The sequence below is a fragment of the Scleropages formosus genome, chromosome 17, assembly GCF_900964775.1.
Source record: "Scleropages formosus chromosome 17, fSclFor1.1, whole genome shotgun sequence".
Classification (NCBI taxonomy): Eukaryota; Metazoa; Chordata; class Actinopteri; order Osteoglossiformes; family Osteoglossidae; genus Scleropages; species Scleropages formosus.
This window is the reverse complement of record NC_041822.1, coordinates 8,126,156-8,147,502: the sequence shown is the minus strand read 5'-3', so window position 1 is coordinate 8,147,502 and position 21,347 is coordinate 8,126,156. Positions and strand designations below refer to the sequence as shown.

Below are 21,347 nucleotides of genomic sequence, written 5' to 3'. Positions count from 1 at the left end.
TGGAGGGGGAGGGGACGCACCCAGGACGGGATGCCAGTCTGTCGCAAGGCACCCCAAGCGGGACTCAAGCCCCAGGCTTGCCAGCAACCAAGACCTGGCCAAACCTGCTGTGCCACCATGCCTCCCTTAGCTAGAGCCAAATAAAAACTAAAGGATCTCAGAATATTTAATCAATCATTCATAATCATCATTTTTGAAGTCACGACCCGGTCCTGCAGATATATCCTGCATAATATTCGTAGGATCTGTCCCTACCTCACTACTGACTCCACCCAACTACTGAGATGGTGACTTCCCATCTGGACTACTGCAACTATCTTCTGTGTGGCCTTCCTGCTAATGCCATCAAACCTCTGCAGCTTCAACAGAATGCTGCAGCACGAGTTGTTTGATTTGCCAAAGCGCTCCCATGTATCTCCTCTACTCATCTCTCTGCACTGGCTTCCCATAGTTGCCCGTATCAGATTCAAAACCCTGGTTACTGTGTACAAATGCATCAATAGAACTGCCCCCGGCTATTTACAGGACTTGATCAACCGGTACACCTCAGCCAAGCCCCTTCACTCGTCTGCTTCTGCTTGCTTGGTGGTCCCGCGCACGAAAGGTAAAGCTCGGAGGTTCTCGGTTCTGGGTCCGTTGTGGTGGAATGACCTTTCCCTGTCACTCAGAACTGTGGAGAAACTGTCTCTTTTCAAGAAGGGCCTGAAAACCCACCTTTTCCAGATCCACTTTGCCCAAAATCTCTTCAGATCGTCTATGGTGTAACTTCACGCATCGTAACTCCAGAAGCATCCCCAGATACAACTTTCATTCAGCCATTACGCTGGTATTGTTCTGCTCATTTGTGTATCTTATAATATTTAAAAAAATAATAAAAAAAAAAAATTGGTGTGGGTATCGGGATTTGTCTGTGTCTTATGCAGCTACTTGAACGATGAACCTCGGTGCAGCAAGTGGTAGGGAACAAACTAGGTTTGCTTGAGACTTTTATGTCTGCAGCTATGTCTCCTCTCAATTTAATGCATAAATTGTACTTTTGCTGAGATGTACGTCGCTTTGGACAAAAGCGTCTGCTAAATGAATAAATGTAAATGTAAATGTCATGCAGTCACAGTTTATCAGTTGTTGACAACAACTTAAGACAAACTATTTGGTGTTTTCTCGCATATTTAATTGTGAGGTTGCAAAGTTAAACCATGAAATGTAACAGTAAATTACCATGAAATGAAAATAGTTGCAAGCCATCTGGCCCGGAATTCATTAAATAATGCACTGTCCTTACTTTCGTATATAGTCAGCTTACATCTTTTTATTTCCATATTTTAGAAACCTTAGAAGCTTTATATGTGTGTATGTATAATACTGAAACTGTAGTTTATATTTTATGGTAGTTTCAAAAAATAGAGATAATTATAATTTGGATAGCGGTGGAGCAGCAGGTTTGGCCAGGTTCTGCGCTCTGGTGGGTCTGGGGTTTGAGTCCCGCTTGGGGTGCCTTGTGATGGACTGCCATCCCATCCTAGGTGTGTCCCCTCCCCCTCCAGCCTTACGCCCCGTGTTGCGAGGTTAGGTTCCGGCTCACCACGATCCTGCTTGGGATAAGTGGTTTCGGTCAATGTCTGTGTTGGATAGTCCATCAACTGTACTTCCAAATTCTGTCAAAAAATATGTTAAGGAGAAAAAATGCTTTTTTAATGTTAGTATACATAACAAGCAGCCAGGTAACCAGTGAAATCTGTGTAGAATGTGTTACCCCATTAAAAAGGAGCTTTACCAGTGAAAAAGAAAACTGCAAGCAACTGTGGCATTTGGTTTAATTTGGCTTCAAGTCTCTTCAACTGTCTGTTGTGTTGAGCTCCCCCCCCCCCAGTTCTCAGGGCTTGTGTAGGTTGGCCGTCCGTCAGGGCCGAAGATACACGTTTTTTCACTTTTTATAGCCCCCAATATCCTCCTTTTCTTTTCAGCACTGTCTTCTCCTCTAAAGGGGAGGTGCGCATGTCCAAGGATCAAAGATGAGGTCGAAGCTACTGTTGTCAATAATGCAGGAAACTGGGCTTCAGGCACTTCAGCTTGGATTTCAGAAGGTTATGGAAGATCATTTCCTGCTAATTGAAGGTCTACGTTTTCTCAATTTTATTCCTGCGTGTATGAATTGCTAGCTATTTCGGTACAACGTACTCCTTGCAGTCAGTATAGCGTCTGTCTTCTATGAACATAAATCAGTCTCCAGTTCTGCTAGTGGAATATTTAATACAAGCTATAAAATTATGCATTTATTGTCTCAACATTTGTCTTGTAAAGTATTTATACAATTTAAACATATTTGAGCACAGTTCAAATTAATTCTTCTGGAGAAATGAACAAGTTCAGTTTAAAGTGCACCTACATCAATTTTATTATGTTTAAACATAATATTATTATCATAAGGACCAAATACATTGTGTATTGTTCTTTGACAGTGTAAACAAAATAATTAAAAATATGTATTATTTAATTAATCCTTTTGCCATGTCAGTTCTTTTCTTTTATTTGGGGCAGTATTTTGCTTTTCTCCACATATGCCTAATGTTTTGTCAAAAACTAGTGTTTGTCTGAGTTCACTGTTGATAATAGGCTTAAATTTAAAACATTAATATTGAAAACTTTTTAATGTAAAACAATTTACATGAAAAGCATTTGTCATAGCAATGAATGAATGTCGTAGCCAAAGGTAATGTGGTACTGTGATCTAGAAGGTATCATCGATGGGTATGAGAAAGTAAAATAAATAAAAAGCAGAATCGGTTTTCATTCCTTTACAATTTGAAGAAGATGCAAGTTGGCAGCATTGGAAAACCCAGAAGATTAATGGTGTAAAGAGGGCCCCTGACAGCCTTTCCGCTGGTCGCAGTTCTCCTGGGTGGGCCGATTGGTCTTGGATGTCACTTTTGCTACTTAATCTTGTGTATGTGAAACAACCTGACATGTTTGGCGGGCCTGGGCAGTCGGGTTCTGTATAGACATCAAGTAAAAGACAGATAAAAGGGACCTTTTCTGGGTCTTCCTGCATCATTTGTTCGTGTAAGAATATCAATAGAAAAATCAAAACGGGAGAAATACATTAATAAATAGGTTTAAAAGAAAAGTAAATAAAACATTTATTCTGGTGAATTTTTCATATAATAATAATATTGATAAAGATGAGCTTTGGAAACTTTTATTCATAACAATATAAAATGAAAGTAAATAAAAATGTCCAAATGACATGTGAACGTTCGAACATAGTTGGTCATTCATTTCAGTTTCGTTTCAGCTTTTTTCACTACTTTCAGGCTAGAAGTTGACTTGTATGACGAACTTGCAGTTTACATCCCCCTCATACTTTGATGAGCTTTGTATTTGTACGCTTATGAAATTTTTCGAATTTTTTTGCTAAGGCTGTGTTAATCTCATGAAATTTTAAGATAACTCTGTGAATGGCCACTTATTTCATGTATAAAATATTATTCCTGGCTACGCACGTTGGAACCTCACACTTAAAAGTTCTTATCATGTTGTTTTATCCTTTTCATCCTTGCAAGGGCATGAATGGGACGTTTTGACTAATCACAGCGTGCAAAGCATTTGAGTTATTTTATGGAATAGAGGGATTCCCAGACAGATTACTGTTTTAAATAAGCAGCTGTTTTCTTTCACGAGGTTGTCTGGCTGGCAAAGGGACACTGGCCATTTGGGTAAATCCGGACACGGTACTCAGCTCCAATTGGCAGAGAACGACTCATTTTTTTAAGGGGGGCACCAACAACTCCAAAGACAGTAGGTGTAAATATCTAACTGTTGCCAGCGAGAATGTAAGGTAACGTGGGCGACAATTAATAGTTTTATGTGAAGAAAGAGGTGCTATCAGAGCATGGAAAAATAACCGGTAACTGAAAACCTCCCGGAACGTATAAAACGTGATATATATTGCACTCGTGAAATAATATATCTTTAATTTTTTTCATGAGATTTATTATTACCACTGCTGTAAATTAAAATGTCAAATATCCCCAGGTCTTAGTGTAACATTTATTTTCTTTCACTTTACGTATCACAAAAAGTGATTTTGGACCTTGGCCATTTTCCATAGTTAATGAAGAGCCAAATTCTGACATGTGTGACTCTTGCGGAAAGTGCCGGCAAGGCTGTGAACGATACATCGTTTAAATACCCTAAACCACACTGAAGGCCATAAAAGAACAACTCCCATTCTGATTCAATGAGAGCTCTTGCCCGTCGTACTTATACCATGGTTGCCCACTACATTCTTAGATCATTCTAAGAAATTCACCTACAGTATAACACTTGTCTGGTAAAAGCCTGGAAAGGTTACCAATGGTCATCACCTTATTCTGATACCATGCTTTGATCACTGTGATTATCTAATGAGACAGCGGCAATGTGCAGTGTGAGAGCAGAGATGTGACCGGACACTTTCTCAATGGTGTGCGGTCAACTTTTGTCACCAAGGTCTTCGTCCCCAAAACTGAATCGGATTCATATCTTTCAGCAACATAAGAAGTCCAGCAAGAACTGCTGAAACGTTTCTTTCTTAAAGATATAATTCCAGCGTGGAAATAAGCTGTACACCACTCGCTTGTTTCAACGGAAGTTCCTCAGCACCTCTTACGAACATACGGTACGTCTCTTCTTCTCGCTCTCTCGCATGTTTTGGGGTCATGATGGTGCCACTATCTGCTACTGGCAAATTTGTGTCTGTCACAGAGAAAGATAAGCAAACTATATATGTGAATCCATAGTGCTAATAGTGAAATTTGATTTTATTAGCGTATGCCCTGGGGTCTACTCAATGCTTCCAGCACCTCCATTTATCTTAGGGAGAAGATTTGGTTTCTGTTCAAATACTTTCTTGCTGTCTTACGGCGGAGATGAATTAGTTGCACCCCTGGAAGTCCCGAGAGGAGTCTCGACTCAAGCCGGCTCACTCCGTCAGCCTCGAGTTACATGCTCTGTGAAGTTACGTGTCACTCCTAGGACACAGGATGAGTCACAAGGGGATAATCGCTGAGCAGGAAAAGGTCACTTACTTCCAAGACTCGCATACAATGTGACTCCAGCAGGAGCTGGGATATAATGTGTACAGTCGGTGGCACCTCGCATGGTTACAGACCTAAAGAGCGTCTCGCCGAAAGCGTGCTAGCCCGAGGCAGAGCGCAAATGACCCACAATATGGTACTTAGTGCACCATGCTGGTAAAGTGCTTTGTTTGCTGCGCTGGCAAAGATTCAGAACTCCTGTAATCGCTAAAAGGGCTTTGACTGGGCAAAGAAAAGAGTACGAAAACAACGTTCCGAACACGTTCGTGTTCTGAGCACATCTGAAGGTAGACGCGTGATTACCGTCAATATAGCTCCAATCCGACAAACGTTCTGGCTACGGTTTATATAGAGAAATGCTGACGCTCAGATGTGCTCTAAAGTGATCTCCGTAAGTGGTTTTCTTGACAGTAAGACTGAATGAATGATTTTCAGGGTTTCTTTAGCTGTTTTCCTTACTTTTGTTTTACATTTATCACCCTAACCCTAACACAGAATTACTCCCGCTCATTTGGCTTAATTCTTTGACACCATAAGTTACTGTTAGGCCAATGATACAACTGTTGCCATACCCAGTTGTCTTATATTGTTCAAAGCATTGTAGCAATATTTTGCTTCACACACAGCAAATAGTGAAGAAAGACTGTATTGTTAACTTTTACAGGGAATAGCTCCTATTGGAAGGGGGCACGGTGGCGCAGCGGGTTTGGCAGGTCTGGGGTTCGAGTCCCGCTTGGGGTGCCTTGTGACGGACTGACATCTCGTCTTGGGTGTCTCCCCCCTTCCAGCCTTATGCCCTCTGTTGCTGGGCTTGGCTCCAGTTCACTGCAACCTCAATAGGGACAAGCGGTTTCAGCCAGAGTGTGTGTGTGTGTGTGTGTGTGTGTGTGTATCTCCTATTGTAAGTTCCTGAGTTCAGAAGCATCTTAAACCATGTGACTTCATGTTCAGATCAGTTCTGGATGTGAAGACATTTGTTTGTTTTTAATCCTGTGTCCTGACGGCACTTTTCACAAATGCCATGTAACACATTCCTGGGCACTGACCCCTTGGTGTGATGGTATGAAAGTGCAAAATGGGTTTGGATCGTGAAAAAAGCAGGACATGAGGTCACAGGGACCAGCTGGGTGTCGGCATAACATCTGTTAGACATTGTCCAGGGTTGTCCGGACTGGGAAATGAAAATATTTATGAGTTTTTCTTTTTTTTTTCTGAGCATCTAATTAATGAAGGTGTTCTATACCTGTTTTGAAATGAATTGCAGTTTTAACTAGATTACGTTCTCTTCATGTGCTTCATTTCAATATATCCAGTTTATTGTTGTGTACATGGTGAATTTCAGACCATTTTTATATTTTTCAACATCCTTCATGCCTTGCCTGCTAGACTATGTACTCCTATTGTAGTCTTATGATAGAGCAGAATGTGTCAAAATCAGGTATGTGCTTGTTATAATGTAAAATTTCATTGTATACAGTGTAAGACAGGACCATAGTATTCTGTGAAGAAATGAAGGTGTGTCTGGTGGCAGTAAATCAGGTATTCTCAGGTCTCTGGCATTGCACCTTGGGTAGAGCTGTGTGGGGTCCAGAGCAGAGTGGGAGGAAACCAGAGCAGCCTGTTTGGTGGAGGAAGCCCACCTCCATCACGTGCTTTGCGCTACAATAACACAGACACCGGAGAGAGTGCTATAAAGAGGCCTGAAAAAAGCACCTTAGGATGTCCGTGTCCGTTCAGCTCCAGTGTGAAGTTGGGCAGCAATAAAAAAGTATGAATGCAATTTAAAAGTATTCATTTAGCGGAGAGGTGTCCATCTGGCCTTTATTCCCATTCGCGAAGGATTCATGTATAAATCACACAAATAGAGAACACATCCTGGGTTGGGGAGTCAAAACTCAGTAAATTCTACTTTATTTTTAGTAGAAAATGAAAGTACTTTCAAACAAAAACATTTCTCATAAATGCAGCAATTTAAAAAACACATTTTAAAAGTTAACACTGCTGATATGAAACAGTTCTGTAGATAGCATGAACATAATAAAATTCAACAAATTCTGCATTTTTTCTTTTTTTTAATAAAACAATGAAAGAAGCACTTTTACGCAACCGTGGCACACGTAATGTTGTAAATGAAATCCAGAGAGCTGCGTCACTGTGTTTGCACAGCCTTGCGTGAACCACATTAATGGCATGTGAAGGAAGCGGGACAGAGGTGGGTACACAGGGGGGTCGCTACCTCCGCTGGGGGCATTAAGGTGTCAGACAGGGGCCTGTCATGAACAGCTGTCATGGCTGTTGATTGAAAGTGTTTGTATTCCACCCAAAGCAAAACACCTCGCACGGCTGAAATTCAGGGTTTTCTCGAAAAAAAAAAAAAAAAAAAAAATATTTCGAACCGTATCAACAGCAGCAAACAAATAGGTTTCACTGAAAATTTAAGCTTAAACAGTTTCTAAACAGTTTAAAACACAGCGTGCGTTATGAAAAGCTTGCAGTTGTGTGTCGGTGAGAAATATTCTGTGTTCGGATTTGCAGACAAAAGTTAGCGATTTCTGTTTAAGCGATTAACACTCAAAAGGAAGCCTTTACTGGTCTGAAAATATTGTCAACTCCATTAACAAGTCTTTGATATGCAACTTCTTGCCTGGGAAAAAAATCCTTACATAATGTTAAAGCATGAATGAAATACCTCTTTTTCTTCTAATTAGTGTCCTGTATTTCTTGACACACACACACGCATGTACGTAAATGTAGAAATATGCATATAATGTTTCTCATAAAAATCATAATTGTTATGACTTAAGCATGCAGAAAACTTTATGCACTTGACAATATTTCCTGTCAAACTAATTATTCAGTGAAAGTAATAATAATAAACCGACTGTCAATTACTTAAATATTCACGAACTGCTGAAACGTAATTTTTCTTTTCATTGCAATAAAAAATCTAACAACATATCCTGGTAGTGTTGTGCGCTTGGAAAAACTACTTTTATCAAATATATTTAAAATGATCTAAATAAGCATCATACATTTGGTCTTGTCACTTCTGAACGTGTTTCCCCTTTTTTCAACCATTGAGTGCTGTTCTTGATAATTTCATTTTAAGACCAAGAATTGTGATCAAAATGCAAAAATAAGGAGAAAGAAATAAGAGAAAATTTTTGCAAGATGATTACAGGTTGGGTTGTTTTTTGCTTTAAGAAGAAACTGTTTTTCCTCTTCATAGCCTTCCTGGCACTGGTTGAGTGTCCTCTAAAAGTTTAATCAGCTGTAGGAAACTCTCCTTAACAGCCTCAATGTTGTGGAGTGAACTACCTGCCAAAATCCACCTTTTCCCTCTTGCAAGTGGTTCCAACTCTAGATACTTCTTTATCTAGGAAAAAAAAAAAACAGAAAAATTAACAGTTAAAATGAAAAAATCAGTCTCTTCCTGAATATCTGCTCAAAATGGATAGAGAAGAAGGTCAGTTACTGATCTTTTTCTGTTTAGACCCCATATAGTGAATTGTTAGCTTGTGAAATGGAAAGACAACCAACAGATTGAATTCTATCAAATTAAAGGGTATAATGACATGTCTCATCAAATAGTTACCAGCACACAATAAAAGTACAGTGGTTTGGCCCAAGAAGTGCATATATAACGTAAATACTTTGCTTTGAAAGCAAGAAAGTGACAGTGATTGTCACTATCAAATATGCAGCTCATATTCATTCATGTGTTGATTTTTTTTTCTAGGATGGAAATGTGAGTTAATTTGACACATTTTCAGTGTTTGCTTAATTTCATATTAAATTAATCAGGAATATTTTTCAAAAGTTGATGGAATATCAAACGATGTATCTCAATTTTTAACAAGGATACTATAGAACACTAACTCTCTTTTGACTTATTGGGAAATTTCATTGAAGCAACTCTAAGAAAATTACTCCTAGACCAAAAACTAAACAAAGACTTTAACTATTTACGTTGAACGTATTGTATAGTAGTTAAAATTTATAGGAATAAAGAAACAGAAAACCAAGAATATCTGTAGAAATGCACAAATGTAAAATGCATATTAGTAAATTTAATACCATCCATTAAAGAGCCTTGACTTCAGCAACAATGACAAGACATGCAAAAGAAATACAATATCCCTCTGCATTGAAAAGGTCTTGTTTGTGCATGACAATTACTGTAATTGTGCTAAAAAGGCATTTTCCTACTAAAAAGTTTTGCGTCCAAAGAGCTGTAACACCCTGTAGATCAAAACGGTAGTTTTATTAACACTCAGAACATGAGCGTGATTCCGGTTCTCTCCGGACCTCGCCGAAAAAATGACAGAATCACATCCTGGGACAGAACGTTTGAGCCAAAGAGCACGTTTGAATGTATTTCCTCAGTTCAGCAGATGACACGGATTCACACGGGTTGTGCAAAGCACAAAGGGATGAAAAGAGGACACTTCCAAATCACACGAATGGGTGTTGGAGCATCTTCTTATAAACGCCTAAAAAGTCCTCGGCAAAAAATGAGCAGCTGGATGAAGAAGGTGATGGGAAGAGCCACTTTTAAACAGTGGCAGCACTTAAACATTCGGTGCTTCTTGATTTCGTTCCTTTCGATTAAATACCATAGCCAGCGTTTGCTGATTTTATTCCTGTACGAACTCAACGAGTATGAAAGTTATAAACTAGAGCTCCTATTTGGTAGCTATTACATCGTCACATTACCTTGAAGCCAGAGATGAATGTACCTGCTGGACCTGGGATGATCAAGCATGGTAAGTCACGAGCGGTGTCAGCCTAGAGCTCTGCCCACAGCTAAGTGGACCCAAAGAGCTAATGCGATGCCAGAGGGCTCCATCACACTGCCTTCCGGGGGATTCCAGGCAGGCACAGACAGCGCCGCCTGGCACGAAGAAACCGAGTTTCCGCTTTCTTGCCACCCGACGCCGTGCTCCTTTTTCTTACACACATGCATCTTACCTACCGAGGACACGATGAAGGCAATATTACACTAGAGCATTTTTAATCCACCACACTGTGCGAAAGAAGTACACACAAACCCAGCTTTCTCTGGGATTAATGCCTAAGCGCAATTATGTTTGCTTAAGAGATCTGTTTGATGGCGGCACCTGTAAGACCTACAGCGCACTGCCAGATGGCCTCATTGAAGACCACTGGGTCACTTAGTCTAGGCCATCTGGATCCCATACCTGGATCTGTTCCGCCCGGGAAGCTGATTGTCTGCGAAAGGTACGTACCCACCTTTACCTAATTCCCTACTCGCCGGCCTCTACTTGCGGACAGCTGGCAGATGAAGCCGCATCTCCAGTATGAGAACTGGGAGGGGATTAGGTACAAGAGGCAAAAAGTAATGCTATGTCTTCATGCCTTCCGGTGTCCTGTTGTCATAGGGAGATGAGCCCATAGGACTGTGGTTTAATGATGGTGAAACCACCTCTCCTGCTGAGACTTTATTTCTAAGAACAGTGGCGAAATGTGAGAGCTTCTCGAAAAACAAACGCAAAATAGCAGTGAAAACCTAAATTCAGAAGCACTGCGCTTACACAGACCGCAATGACAAATTTTCAAAAAATAACATGCGGCACGTCCCGCATCTTGCTCACTTGGGTGCTTGTGGGATGTTGCACCAGCGGCAGGCTGAAAATTAGAAATCACACATCTTCCGTATTTCGCTGGCAAACTCCGCACCCTTTTCTGTTGTTGTACTACTGCCTTACGTCAGAGGTATTGTAGGAAATGAAGGACCAGAGAGGTTGACTTCATTTGTCGTTTCGTTACTGACTTTCGTAATACACTTTTTACAGAACCACAGTGCAACATATGTGCTGTTAATCCAGCAACACATACGGGTGAATTGTATAATTATTTACAGATTTTTTTTTTTAAGTAAGACAGAATAACAAATTTCATTTCAAAGGCGAAGAGGTAAAATCAAGCAATTCTGGCTAGGTGTATAAACTGTACCGAGTCCATGGTTTGCTGCTTGTGTTTTAAAAGTCAGCCAGTCACTTGACAGCGCTCACCAACGCCTTGCTATGTGAAAACAGTACAAATTTGAACTCCTGAGCGAAAGCACCTACTTCAGTTATCAGAGGCAGCCAGGTACACTGCTTGCTATCCTGTCCTGCAGAAATAAAGGCACACAACTCAAACAGGAGATGCACTTGCCATTAAATCAATATTCTTCTGTTACTTAGAGTATTCAATTCAATTCAATTCAATTTATTTTTATAGAGCGCTCTTCTCACACAGTGACACAGAGCGCTGAAAAAAGGGAGAAGGCAAATAAACAAAAGCCAATGGGAAAAAAAAAAAAAAAACCTCTGGGAGTCCAAGTCCCAGTGGCTGCCCACCCATCCTGGCCATTCCTGTTCATCGGAACCAGGACTAATCAATTTTTTTTTCAGAATTCTTTAAAACAGTTCGATTTTGTTTGTAACAGTCACATGATGACAAAAAAGGATTGTCACAATTAAAAATTAATTACGGTGTCGAGCGGCAATAAAAGCAGATGGGCGCCAGCTGAGCTTGCGCTACATGCGAGACTCCTGGAGACAGGGCTGAAAGTCTCGCTCCATCAATCCTCACCGTAAGTCTGGGTACAGGAGGCACTTGTGGGAGGTCCCCGGAAATTCTGTTTTGTGTCTTTCCTGTTGATACCTTCCCAGGTCAGGCCATACTCTTTCTTGTCATTCTTGACGTCTCTCGTCAGTGCCTCTTCGGGACAGGTCAAGTGGCTTTGTTTTCCTCTTCCAAGCCAGCGTCCAGGAGGCTGCACTGGCCCCTTACGCTCTCCTCCGGACACATTGCAGAGTCAAAACACTCTTGAGATCTCTCAGAGAAATTGCCTTTGGAATGCATCTCATGTGCTGTTGCAGATGTTATTTTCCAGCGTTAAAGACTCATATTGCAGGATGTTGAACGCATTAACTTTTTACATCTTGAGTTGATCTTGGCTTTGCAGATGTAGTTTTTCTTTTTTTTTTTAAAAAACTCTCCGAGACCAGCTTTACTTTGTAAATTCTTGGATGACCTGTGCAGTTCCAATATTCAGTCTTTTTGCTACAGAAATTGATTTTGCATTTTCTCTCAGATATCCACAGATACCTGTAATATTTGCATTCATTCACATTGCTCAAGAGCACTACAGCAGGTGGTGGCTTTAAAGCCTGCAAGTACAGAGGCAGGAGCTCTAACCACTATGCTGCCCCTAATATTAGTCTTCATTTCATACGTATATATTTCAGGCATAAACCATCCACTTTGTTAGTTAATACAATGTAATAAACATTTATTCTCCTGAACAGGCTGAATTCTGCAACATGGTACTATAAATGTTCTACAGGACCATGACCTATGTTGACTCAATGGCATCATGCAGTTCCTGCACATTTTTTGGCTGCACCAATTGCCAATTACTTTGTCCAAAGCAATTTACAACTATGGCCTTTTATACTAAGCTACTAACTTTCAGGGCAGCACGGTGGTGCAGCAGGTAACACTAGTTCTTCACAGCTCCTTTCCTTGGCTTTGAATCCAGCTCAGTCTGTGCAGGTTTTACATGCTCTCCCTGTGCTTCCTCCGTGTGGGTTTCCACCAGGTGCTTGTATTTCCTCACACAGCCCAAAGGCATGTCTTTCGAATGAAGTGGGAAGTCTAAATTTCTCATAATGTGAATGAATGAGTAGTGTGAATAGTATGAGTGTTGCCCTACAATGGATTGGCATTCCACCCATATGCGTACTCTGGCTCATAGCCTATGTTTTCAAGATATTACCCAGACCTTTGTGATCCTGCATTGGACAAGCAGTAACTGAAAATTGATGTCTGTATGGTAATATTTCACAGCGGGTTCGGCTGGTGCCCGTTGTGTGACAGGTCTGGGGTTGGAGTCCTGCTTGGGGTGCCTTGCGATGGACTGGCATACCATCCTGGGTGTGTCCCCTGCCCCTTCGGCCTTACACCCTATCTTGCTGGGTAGGCTCCAGTTCGCCGCGACTCCACTCTAGACAAGCGATTTCGGACTGTGTGAGTACCTTACTCAAAAATACTAAATTGGGAGCAGGGATTCAAGTACCTGCCTATCACAAGGCAATATCTATAGCTATTATGCCATATGTTTAGGTACAATATGGTGTTCATGTAGCATCCCATTCCATCTCATCCCAAAAATGCTCATTTGGGAATGAGAGCTGGAGGCTGCACAGACCACTGCAGTAAGGTCAATGAAATAATGCTCAGTTGGTGTTAAGAGGCCTAATGTGCGTCAAGAAAACATTCCCTTACCATTACGCCACCAACCTGTAATGCTGACGCTAGGCAGGCCTGATCCACAGATTCATACAGTTTACTCAAAGTGTCTATTCTATCAGTATGTCACAACAGAAACTGGGATTCTTTGGATGAGGCAGTGCTTTTCCACTCAGGTATCAACTGAGACTGGAGCTACTATGATACTATGCTTACATTTACTGTCCTGTGCTTCCAGAAGATATCTCCAATACAGAGCCCATTTGCCCTGGCATTGCTCTGCAGGGCTCCTGAACTTGGTGCTGACTTCAATATATGTTGCCTATATTCTTGAACTTCATGCCTATCAAAAGAGACCTTAAAAATGCTCCTGTTTGGAGAACAAGATGGGCAATATCTCACTTTATTAAGATAGACTGTCAAGAAGTTGGTGTTTCCCACAATTCCTTCAGGCTCAAAAACAATAATTCACATGCTTTGATGACATGCCATGCAAGCTGAAGAGTTAATCTAAATAGGTGCATCATGTACTTTTGTCAGCAAAGACTATATCTTTCTGAGTCAATGAGTTTATGAATAAAACAAATCAAAGTTGTATCAATCCAATCCAGGCATTGTGTTTGTATATATGCATATTCTTCAAAAAACACTGCTTTGTTTTTCAGTTATGCTGACAGTTTGTGTGGCATACATTGCAGCATGAGACACTCTCCTGAAGCCAAGTCACTGAGCCCAGGGGCCTGGGATTCCCTTTGTGGGGCCAAGAATAATTGGCAGGGTCAATTGCAGACCCGTAACCCCTGGGCCTGTCATGACCACCTCCCAGACTTTTACAGCAAAAGAGCTAAGAAGCATCAATGCTTTTTACTTGGCCCTATTACAGATTTACAGTAGCCCAATTTATTAAAGGCCACGGGTGTTCTGACAGCTAACATCTGGTCTCAAGGACTTCAACGTCTGCGCTGGCAGACAGCCCAGGCAGGGCTCTGGGAGGCCAGTTGCTAGAGTAATTCTTCCAGGTCCCTCTATCACCAAGCACTGATACAGGGCTGTTTCTCCTTTTTGTGAACCCCTAACATGGACAGGTGCCCTGTGGACTAGCAGCAGGCTGTGTGTTCTCGTTGCTTCCTGGAATAACCTCACATAATACGTAAAAACCTTGGTTATTCTTGTAGGCCACATATAGTAGGATGTATTCTTTTCATAGCTCAGTGAATACTAGCATAAAGCCACCTGTGACGACTCTGATTTCTATTGACAACAGAGACACATGACACTTAAAACATTACGCTTATTGAAAAAAATCCTTTACACGTACATTAATAATTAAAAAATAACCTACTACGGATAAATTCTGACTGTGGTTAAGGCTACAACTCAGAAAGAAATTGTTCACTGCAATTTTAAAACCACTTTTTTCAATCAGTGCTCTCTCTGGGTTAGTGTTCATCTATGGAGAGTCAGACAAGTGGTTCTTGGAATGTTCCCACATTGTCTCAGAGAGCAATTCGAACCCATGCTGATAGAGCAGACATGATTTTTAAGCAGTGAATATAAACATAGAAACTAAAGGCAGTGTCAACAGTTTTACACCTTTGAACACAGTGCTATTGTAAGAGAGCTGAAAGGGCAGTGCGTGGTGTCTGTCCGGTCAATATTTCAAGCAACAGTGTTTTCTCAATCGTGATCCTCGCCACTCTGTCTATGGTGGTGTGAGTTCAAGCTCAGCTTTGAATAATTGCCTTTGATTAAGGGGTTCAAAAATGAGTAACACACTTCAGATAATGTTAAACTAAAAGCATCAGGTAACATATTTTCTAAAAGCCATGGAACACCTGTAATGGTGACTAAATACCTTTACAATTCTCACAGAATACAAAACACACACACACACACACACACACACACACACATTTTCAGAACCGCTTGTCCCTCACGGGGTCACGGGGAACCGGAGCCTACCCGGCAACACAGGGCGTAAGGCCAGAGGGGGAGGGGGACACACCCAGGACGGGACGCCAGTCCGCCGCAAGGCACCCCAAGCGGGACTCGAACCCCAGACCCACCGGAGAGCAGGACAGCGGCCCAACCCACTGCGCCACCGCGCCCCCGCGCCCCCGCCGAATACAAAACAACGTAGTACAATTTCAGATTTTAACTGTGTATAAACTATGTATTATTTGCTTAGTCTGAAAAGTAACAGTAGGGTGTGGTGGCACAGTAGGTTTAGCCAGGTCCTGCTCTCTGGTGGGTTTGGGGTTCAAGTCCTGCTTGGGGTGTCCTGCCTGGGTGTGTCCCCTTCCCCCTCCAGCCCTATACCCTTCATTGCCAGGTTAGGCTCTAGCTTGCCACAACCCCACTTGGGACAAGTGTGTGTGAGTGAGAGAAAAGTAATATAATTCGGATTACTTCCTTAAATTCATTTCTAACTGATCATGTTTCAATAATAACATTATCTGAACATATTTCAGCACAAGTAAACCTGAATTGGCTTTCTAAAAATGTTGGTATAAATCAGACATTCCCTACTAGAAATTGTATATTCAAAATAAACATGATATCACATATTCAGTTGTTTGGAGGTTCATCATTAATTTTTCCATCAAGTAGAAAAAATATGAGTACTCTTCCGCTCTTGTTTCCAGCAATCTGGCGAAACCCCAATATGCAAAATATCATTAAATCATGATGTTAATCCAAAAATGGCCTCTTGTTTAAAAAAATTACTTACTCCTCATTTCTAGCAAGAATCAAGAATCACAGACACCTGACAAGAACCACATGCGGTGAGTATTCAGAGGATAAAATCTTACAGATTATACCTCCTTCTCTTCTACTAGAACTCCTGATCTCTATTGGCAATTTATATAGTCCCAATCTGAGCTGCGATCTGGGCCATGTGGTCACTGTCTAGGCAGAGGGAATGTGCCTTAGCCAACTGAACCACTAGAGAGCTCTCACAGAATGCGGTCTTCACTAATAAAAACATTGGTGTGACTGGTAAACGGGGGGATAAGTACTTTAAACATCACTATGTCTGCAAGAGATAATCTTTTATAATATTTTTCCACCAAAGGGACGGGTGCTTCCAGACACCTCTAAAAAGTTTCTCACAGTAAGTGGCTGTAAGATGAAGGACAACACCTCAGCAGTGTCAAACATCTAATGAAAATCAGCAAGGAACCATAAACTGAACTAAGAGTAAATTAATGTCAATATATACTTTCCAACTTGAAAGCACAAAGACCAGTCTCCAAGTCGCAATTTCAATAGCCTGACTTGTATCTACTGGATATTAAAAAAGTTATGAATGACTAAAAGTAATGCTGATTTTAGAATTAATAAGCAAGCATTTTTAAAGAGGAGCGGTAAGGAATTGAAACACCGGATGTACTTTGGCTTGGTGATTCTGGAGTCACGGACTGGCCATAATTACGGTCCACAATTGCAAAGTCAGCAGTGAGCTGGAACTGGCCTGAAATCATTTAAAATTACTCATTATGGTAAACACTTGGAAAAATAAACTGATGTTAGCTCAACTGAGCTCTGATGAGGGTTTAAATAAGGATTAAATCATCCTTAAAATGTTTTGTTCTGACGCATTTCAGGAATGTTCTGAAATGTCCGATACAGAGCTTTTTTTGGCCCTGTGGGAAAAACAAGTGTATTAGATCAAATGGTTTCAAGTAGATTTTGGACTGAATTCACTTAAACCCATATAATGGTGATTTACTCTATAATGTTTTTTCAACCCCACCATGAATTTTTCCAAATTTTTTGCCGGAAAGTTACCTGTTCCCTGAAGTTGAACTGAAAAGAGGATGGGCATATAAGACACAAGGTCACAGCATGGAAGAACTATGTGGAGCCAAAGTCCATACTTAACTTTTAAAATGAATTATATTCATGTATTCATATTCTGTGCAGGGTGTATCCCCTTTCAATTTTGCACCCACTGATTCTGGGATAGACTTTTGACTTCTGTGGCCCTGACCAGCGGTAAATAAAATGGATGGATGGATATAATCAGATAAGTTAGTGCAGCTATTTCTTATATATGTGTATGCTATTATTCCATAGGATAAATTCACATCTGAATAACTTCAACATCGATCAACAAATTATCTTGTACACTTTCAAATCCCAAAAATTACTGTAATTAAGCTTAAATATGAATAAAAACACTTACGAATGAAATATGATATTACATTGATTACATTGTATTCATACAGCATATCTTGCTGAATAGCTGCTTGAAAAGGACAGGAAGGTCCTCCACAGGTTTTCTTCAGTCAGGTTACCCACCCTGTTGAAACTTTTGGCATTTCTTATATTACACAACATTTTAAGCACAATATTTCAATATAGTGCATAGATAGTCATTAGAAAAAAAGGTTATGCGGGAATAAGTTTTTAAGTTCGCTAGATATAAAAAGAATGCATTAGGCATTTACTAGGGAACACTTCATATACACAGACTCACACCAAGTGAACAGTCTCAGGGTTTTACTTTACAGAAATTCCGCTCAAACCAAACACACACACATTGACTGAAACCACTTGTCCCGAGCAGGGTCGCAGCAAGCAAGAGCATAACTTGGCAACACAGGGCACAAGGCTAGAGGGGGAGGGGACACACCCGGGACGGGATACCAGTCCACCACAAGGCACTCCAAGCAGCACTCAAACCTCAGACCCACCCGAGAGCAGACACAGGCCAAACCCACTGCGCCACCACACCCCCTCAAGCTAAACACCAGAAAACAAAAGTGACTTTGAATCCATATGAAAAGGAGTCCAATTGCTTTCACTTCTGATAGACATAACACACAAGCAGAGCACTTCCACCGGCCCAATGTGGCTGTCCACACACACATTCTCTGTGTAATTGCAATGTGGAACTTACCCAGCCCCCCTCAAAGACCCATGCTTCATGTCCTCAGCAGTAGACTGATTCACCGGGGTGAAACAGTGTCACAACCAAAAATGACATGCACAACATGCTAGACGTCTGACGAAACCGTCCACAGCATGCGGAAATGAGTGTGCAAGTATTTACTGCCACCCTATTGGTGAAAATTCTCCACAAATGGTATTAATGAAGCACCCATTTCCAAATAAACTGTATGCCCTTCCAAAAAATTACCCTTGGGCATCGGTTCTTCATTACGGAGTTTCAGTGGTAAAGGTGTAAATGGGAGAAGTGGGGGCGGTGGGTGAAGTCACTGACTGTTCAATATATAAAAAATGAATTTTGCAAGACTGTTTCTAAATAGGTTTCTATCCAAGTATAAACTGAGCAAAGGCCGTGAGTGTTGAGAGTGTGGGTGTTGTAAAATACAGGCCTCATGTCTTAAAAGTCACTCTTGCAAATCATTAGGAGCTGAAGACTACTAAAGGTCAGAATGACGCCCTAGATATCCACAAACCAAACAATGAGCTTGTGCCCATTGTAGAATGCAACATGATGCCATTTATTCTGATGCCCACTGAAGACGATCAATACTACCATAAAGACACTTACATTTTATAAATGTATAAAACACACCTCTTAGCACCCAAGAATTTCTTCTTCTCAGCCTTCTTTCTTTTTTTAAAGTGAGAAACTACTCTTTTGAAACATCAGAATATCATCAGTTGGGTATACATTGTGTACACTATGAGCCTAGTCTTCATATTAATTAATTTTTTACTACTTTTCATCAGCAAGGATTTAATAGCAAGTGTCAATCAAGGGGAAATGTCTTCGTAAAGACACATGCAGAATCACCATTTTGTCACAGCTCAAACCTGTACAAGCTTCAGATGACTGTAGATAGCTGAAGTACCGTCTGGTCTTTTAGCGGAGAAAAAGTTCTGCGTAAAATGAATAAAAAGAGAATAGTTTGAGGCACATGATGCTTATTAAATGAAGTCCGACCACCCTCTGCCTTGCACCCATTCCAGTACTTACGTCTGTCTGAGACACTGAGTGTCAGTCGATGATGGAATGAGTTGCAAAAATCAGTGAGATGACTGCAATTACATTTCTACATGCCAGCTAAGCTAGACACGCTTAACATTCTTTCAGTGCTGGAAAACAGCAGTGTTTTTTCACAGGACAACAAAGGAAGACCTGTAAAAAAACCCTTCTCAAAACAAAGGAGAAGGATCACACTCTTGAATAAAGAAACAAATATATTGGCATGTTTCCTTCTTCATAGTTTGTGATGTCTCATGAGTACCATTTTTAAAATCTAAATCCAATTCTACCAAGTGTAAGATTACTGGAATGGAGCCATTAGTCAAACATTCAAATTAAAAGAGGAAAACAAGCTTGACGTTTGTGGCATCAGATCCAAGAAAAAGTCAAAGAATCAGCCAACCAAGAGTTGTTGGGTGGTCATCTCTAACACTAAAGTAGTCCAGCTGAAAAGTATCTTCATTCACAGTATGGGAGCAACAGTCACCTCTGTTTTATTAAAAATATTTGTTTCTTTTGGGGAGAGAAATTGGAAACTATATAAACAAGTGACGTGGCACAAGGCTAGGTATGTGTTCTTGTAAATATTTTCTTTGGTGCTTTCTGTTGTGTGCATGACAACTGCCCTGCATAGAAACAAGATCTAAACCCTACCTGAAAACTGTTTCAGTGGTTTCCTTACCCTGCATGGAACAGATTGATCAATCAGGATCAAAATGCTGTAATTTCTTATTTTTCATTATTATCACCACCAGCTGTGCTCCTTTTTTCTCAGCTGGAAAAAAAACCATCGCTTAATTCACTCCAAACATCCAAGACCAGGGTGGTTCCAGTAGTGGAGGCTTTAGGCATTAAGAACACTCAACAAGGGCTTCTGTAGAAACCTGAAAATACTCCCAAAATACTCAGCAAAAACCAGTTGAAATACTTGACTGAGAGGAGTTATGAAATATAATATATTAACATATTAATATAATATGTTCTTTGATTACTTGAATGTTGGTGTAATGCTACCTGCAACATAAAAAAAAACTGAATTTAATTAATGTATCATCTGCAATGGAAAACCCCAGCCTGACAGCATTTGCTACCGTGTTTGTACCAGACAACAACAAAAGTTCTGATCTAAATCAGAAATAAGTTGTAAGTTGTAAAGATGTCAGTGTTCAGGTTTATGAGTCATATTTAAAGGTATGCTTTGAAGAAGCAATGCTCAGCTATCATGTAATGAGGAAACCTCTAAAACTTTTATAAGAAGAAAGTAAAGGTTGAGTTGCACTTGATACTTATCTCACAGTGATTTGATTTAAGAACATGCCATGAGGTGTAAAGAAGTACATTTGGCAAAGTGGCAAAAATGAACATAAACTGAAAAATGCAGAATGAAACAAAAAGAAGATGATAGAATAAAAACTGGCTCTTCATTGCAGTGGAATGTTGAACCCGAGCCTTGGTATGGCCATGCTCTTTGGATCCACTCTTGTTTCCATTGCTGATTTTATACTCCCAGGGTGGTTGGATGTGTTGGAACTTTTCTAAATGCTAGGAGAATATAAAGAGCTCAGACACTAAAATTTAATCACTAAATCTGGCACATATACAAAAGGAATCTTGTATCGTTGAACCTCTATCCTTATGAAGCCCACCCATGACTTACACTGAAATTGGAAATCAGTGCTAGTTGTGTCTGACAGGTTAACAGAAACAAGGTATTAGAATGCTCACAAGGCTTCCAAGGGGCCTAGACTGCATGTAAAAATATAAATACGTCAATCTGTGACCACAATGAATAGCTGAACTCAGGTCAGGAGCATGACACTGTTCAAAACCTGTACCTGATGTGTCAGTGTCATTTAAAGACTAAATAAATAAATATAAAGTATTACAAAGATGGATAATGTGTAGTTAAGATAGATGACTATGAAATGTGAAATAATTACCTTTATTTTTTATTTTCTGCATAATATTTTGTTTCAACCAGTGATCAGTGATTATGGTTCTAATGAGTATATTTCTGTATTTAATACTGTATTCCAGTAGTTTTTCCT

General features: G+C 40.4%; 1 protein-coding gene across 1 annotated transcript in view; it reads right to left on the bottom strand.

The window, feature by feature from the left end:
* Positions 1-8,041: 8,041 nt before the first annotated feature.
* Positions 8,042-21,347, bottom strand: part of LOC108938383 (ADP-ribosylation factor-like protein 15) — a 46,259-nt gene continuing 32,953 nt past the window's right edge. Inside the window, exon 5 of the mRNA XM_029259333.1 lies at positions 8,042-8,451. Coding sequence (XP_029115166.1) covers positions 8,299-8,451 — 153 coding nt within the window. The 3' untranslated portion in view covers positions 8,042-8,298. The remainder of the gene's footprint in view (positions 8,452-21,347) is intronic.